At 59.2% G+C, this 4,841-nt stretch overlaps 1 protein-coding gene across 1 annotated transcript; it reads left to right on the forward strand.

Moving 5' to 3' along the window:
* The first annotated feature begins 213 nt into the window (after window positions 1-213).
* On the forward strand, window positions 214-3,181 carry Tpbgl (trophoblast glycoprotein like). Its single transcript, XM_047516083.1, has one exon. The coding sequence runs from the start codon at window positions 635-637 to the stop codon at window positions 1,802-1,804; it is 1,170 nt and encodes a 389-aa protein (XP_047372039.1). The 5' UTR covers window positions 214-634; the 3' UTR covers window positions 1,805-3,181.
* Window positions 3,182-4,841: the final 1,660 nt, after the last annotated feature.

Below are 4,841 nucleotides of genomic sequence, written 5' to 3' on the forward strand. Positions count from 1 at the left end.
ATCCCGGTCTCCTCTTGCAGGGGGGGGGCAGCGCTGAAGTCCATTTCCCACATTCTCGCCAGTGAAGACCCACCTGACAGTTCGCCCCAGCCGGCCCCGCCCCACACGTGCCACAGAGGGAGGAGGAATGAACCAGCTTATACGTGGGGGATGGGGAAAAGGGTGGAAGCAAGTCAGAGCCTCTGGGAGCCAAACTTCTCAGCAGCCCTGAGGCTGGCGAGCCAGGAGCGAGAGCGCAGCAGCCGAAACCCTGAGTCTCGGGAGCCTCCCACCCCGCCTCCCTCGGCGAGGAGGGCACTGAGACTCCGCTGGGGGCGGACGAGGAGGCCAGGAGGCGGGGAGGGGGAGGCAAACCCTGCCCACTCGGCTCCGAGCCCAGAACGGCCGCGGAAGTCGGAGGCTGGCGCACAGGGCAAGGAGGGCACCAGGGGCGGGGGGCTTTGCTCCCCGCCTGACCCCTCTCACCCCCAGCGAGGAAAGTGAAGATTCCTTGGACTTTAGAGCCAGCGGACAGACCGACCGGGACTGCTAGCCGCTCCGGGTCAAGGACTTGCCCCACCCGTGTCCCCCACCAGGCGCTCCCAACTCACTGGTGAGCGCTGCGGCCCGGGCACTGAATGCAGGGACGGCTGCGATGGCCCCGCGTGCGGGACAGCCAGGACTCTGGGGGCCGCTGCTGCCGGGACTGCTGCTCGTGGCGGCGGCGCTGAGCCGACCCGCCGCGCCCTGTCCCTTCCAGTGCTACTGCTTCGGCGGCCCCAAGCTGCTGTTGCGCTGCGCGTCGGGCGCAGAGCTCCGGCAGCCGCCGCGGGATGTGCCGCCCGACGCGCGCAATCTCACCATCGTGGGCGCCAACCTGACGGTGCTGCGCGCGGCCGCCTTCGCCGGCGGGGACGCGGACGGGGAGGAGGCTGTAGCGACCAGCGTGCGCCTGCCCTTCCTCACTGCGCTGCGCCTCACGCACAACAACATCGAAGTACTGGAGGACGGCGCCTTCGACGGGCTGCCCAGCCTAGCGGCGCTAGACCTGAGCCATAACCCGCTGCGCGCCCTGGGTAGCGGCGCCTTCCGCGGGCTGCCGGCGCTGCGCTCGCTACAGCTCAACCACGCGCTAGCGCGGGGCGGTCCCGCGCTCCTGGACGCGCTGGACACCGCGCTCGCCCCGTTGACCGAGCTGCGCCTCCTGGGCCTGGCGGGCAACGCGCTGAGCCGCCTGCCGCCCGCCGCGCTGCACCTGCCGCGTCTTGAGCAGCTGGACGCGCATCTCAACGCGCTGACCGGCCTGGACCCCGACGAGCTGCGTGCGCTGGAGCGCGATGGCGGCCTGCCCGGGCCGCGCCTGCTACTTGCCGACAACCCTCTGCGCTGCGGTTGCGCCGCGCGCCCCCTGCTGGCCTGGCTGCGCAACGCCACGGAGCGCGTACCCGACGCGCGCCGCCTGCGCTGCGCCGCCCCGCGGGCGCTGCTGGACCGGCCTCTGCTGGACCTGGACGAAGCGCGACTGCGTTGCGCGGATGGCGACGCCGACAGTCGTGGGGAAGAGGTGGAAGTCACTGGCCCGGAGCTGGAAGCCTCTTACGTCTTCTTCGGGCTGGTGCTGGCACTTATCGGCCTCATCTTCCTCATGGTGCTCTACCTAAACCGCCGCGGCATTCAGCGCTGGATGCGCAACTTGCGCGAGGCCTGCCGGGACCAGATGGAGGGCTACCACTACCGCTATGAGCAGGACGCCGACCCGCGTCGCGCACCCGCCACGTCTGCCCCTGCCGGCTCCCGAGCCACTTCGCCTGGCTCAGGCCTCTGAGCTTCACGGCCGGGGGGTTGAGGGCTGCCCTGCCTGGCCTGAAGCCTTGGAGATGAGACACCCGCGAGTTTGGATCTCTTGAGACCTGCTCCAGACCAGCCGGAGACCTTTGTATTTTGACATCCCTCCCACTCAGAAGCTCCAAGCTGTACCCTCTCTCCCTGGCCTCTGAGAGCTCCCACAGCCAAAGGCCAAGAGACACCCCATCTGATTCCAGAAACTGCACTCACCCACCTCAGGCTCTGAAAGCCCTGCCCCCGTTTTGGCCTCTTCTGGAGACTCTGTCCTTCAATCCAAAAGCTCTGAGACTGACCCCAAAACTCCTCTTGAGCCCTAACACCCTAGGCTACACTGACCCATCTTCAACTGGGAGCCCTCTGTCCTCCCTCTCAGGGCTCAGGGGCTATCATGTCCCTTTCTGGTCTCAGAAGCAGAGCACCTCCATTAGAATTTTGTGGGCTTTGAGCCCTTTGTCCCAGCCTAGAGCTCTAAGCCCTCCATTGTGCTTGGAGACCCTCATCTCCGGTCCCTATGGGTTGGCCATCCCCTCCCAGTCCTTGGCCCATACTTGGGGTTCAGCTCCCAGTCTGTCTCTGCCTTTCCAGGGACAAGCACACCCATTCTGGCCTTAGGGTGGATTCCATCCTCAGCTTTTCATACCAGAGCTCTGATCCTCCAACACTCAGAGCTTGCCCCCAACTCAACCTCTCAGCCCTCCACCCCAGACTGTTTTGTTCCCCTGACCAAATCTTAGGCTCTCCATTCCTCGGATGCCCATCGCTTGCACTTGTACCCACCCCTGGCATTCACTTGTCAGGGCCCTGGGAGGAGTCCACCCCTGGGATATGCCACCCCCTCTCCTCCCAGATTGAGCTCTCCAGTCCTGCAGGGCAAGTGCCGCACACACTGGCAGATCCCCTGGGAAGGAGTGAGGGGATGATGGACCTGATCACTAGTCCATGGAGGCTTCAGAGTGGAGGAGAAGGGAGCTGCCTCCTAAGGTTCCTCCATGCTGTCTCCCACCCACTGTGGCTCTTCTCCCCTGGGGACTCCTTGCCACCCCACCACCCCCACCCTGTATGCCTTCCTGAAGAGGACGGGGGTCTAGCCTCCTGCCTCAGACACAAGCCCTCCTGTTCAGGGTCAGAGCCTCAGTGCTCTGCCTTCTGCATGATCCCAAAGCACAATCGGTGAGTGGGGAGGGGACTGCCTCTCCCTGACTCCCACCCCCCGGGTCAGGCAGAATGGCTGGCTTGTGCTGCCTCTGCACACAGGAAATCTCCCTCCTTTAATGTACTGGCTTGAGACCTGCCCTCCCACCCCTTACCCAAGAAACCTGGACCTCCCTCGGGCAGTTTTCTATAAAGTCTGCAATAATCTCGGATACTGTGCTCTTGTAAGTGGTGCTATGTCATTCCTGCTGACCTTGGGGGCATTGACGGGAATGGGAGGTGACATGTGGGAGGGCATTTTGGGCCTCCCTAAAGTGGGGCAGTGACCCTTGGGAATGTGAGAGCAGAAATGGGCTCCAATTGTGCATAGCAGGGTGGAGGCTAGACTCAAGGTGGGACCTCCCATTGGGATGACATTGATCTCCAAACAATTTTGCTTATTTCCTCTAAAATGGGGATATCCACAGCCAGGTTAGGCTCCTACACTTCCTCTACATCCTCTTTCCCTTTAATTCCCTCTCACTTTGGGGTGGGAGGATGAAGGGGAGTGTAATTGGACTAACCAACACTAGCCTCAGGCGAGGCTGTTCAGGAGGAAGTCCAGCTGTGAAGAAGACAGGTTTGCTGTTTTGGGATCACCCACTTGGATGGGTTTCCTGATACTCCTGTGATGGGGGACACCCTCCTGGCTGGCTGGGTAGGAGAGGCTAAAAGGAGCAGCAACCTAGAGGTGGGGTGTAGATAAAATGACCCTATGAGATACGTGGAGAAAGGGGACAGGTAAGGGGCTTGTCTACCACACCCCCCAAGGTCATCAGACTGGATTATTTTGCATTCAAAGTCGCAGAGTCCTAGAATCCCGGGGAGAAGTCTAGAATTCTGTCATTTTAGAATCTCATTCACTGGTCAGGGTCCAGGCATATGTTCTAGAATATATGCCTTCTAAACACTGAAAAGGACCCCAGCCAGGGTAAGGTGGGAAGCCTCCTAAACTGTCTCAAGGAGAGCCTTGCTCTCCTGGAACCATCCCTTTCAGTACCAGAGGAATCTGCTAAAACCCTCTAACAATCTTAATTTTGCCTGGAAGCCAGGAGCATGCCTCACCTCAGGTCAGCTCTTCACATAGTTGGAGACCATGCATGAGTCTCCTCATCTACTCTCAGTGAATTCCCTACCACATCTCCCAGTCATTCCCCATGAGAAGATATTAAATCCTCTAGAAGCATTCCCATCTGCCAGTGACCTTCACAGGATGGCCTGAAGGTTAGAGAACTGTGTCTCTAACAGATCACCTCCTCATTACCAAGGGTGTTCCCTCTGGTGATGTGGCCCACGACTGCAATAAAACCTAGCAAATAAAGGACCATGCTGTTAGCTGTGGGTTTATTGTCTCAGCAAAAATCTTTGAGGCTTTTATATGAGAATTATTATAGTAGTCTACTAAGTACTAAGAACTCAGTTTTATTGAACTACTGAACATCAACAAAGTGTCTACAGTACACCAGTTGATGTCTAACCTTAGTGCCGTTCCCTGGTTCCCATTACAAGTTATCTCTGGTCTGCCACCATCTTTGTAATCCTTCAGTGGTCAGTGGTCTTTGGCTTTATGGGACTATTAATAGGGTCCCCAGCTTTGTCTCCTATGCTAAAGTAGCCATTCCTTCAGCCTTTACTGAATGCCTCTGCCAGTCCTAGGGAAGCCAATGATCCAGGGAAGGAATCACATTTGGTCAAAGTCTAGGGAAAAGAAATCCCAGGAAACCGTGAGGACTCAGAGTAAGGGCCCGGCTTAAGGTGTCTTCTTAGGGGAGGTCACATTTGAGCTGAGGTTTGAAGAATGAGTCGGGGTTTGCAAAACAGATCAG

Source organism: Sciurus carolinensis, chromosome 11 (assembly GCF_902686445.1).
Source record: "Sciurus carolinensis chromosome 11, mSciCar1.2, whole genome shotgun sequence".
Lineage (NCBI taxonomy): Eukaryota > Metazoa > Chordata > Mammalia > Rodentia > Sciuridae > Sciurus > Sciurus carolinensis.

What these genes read in the sequence shown, in the direction of transcription:
- Tpbgl (XM_047516083.1), top strand. Translation starts at nt 635, where the DNA reads ATGGCCCCGCGTGCGGGACAGCCAGGACTCTGGGGGCCGCTGCTGCCG.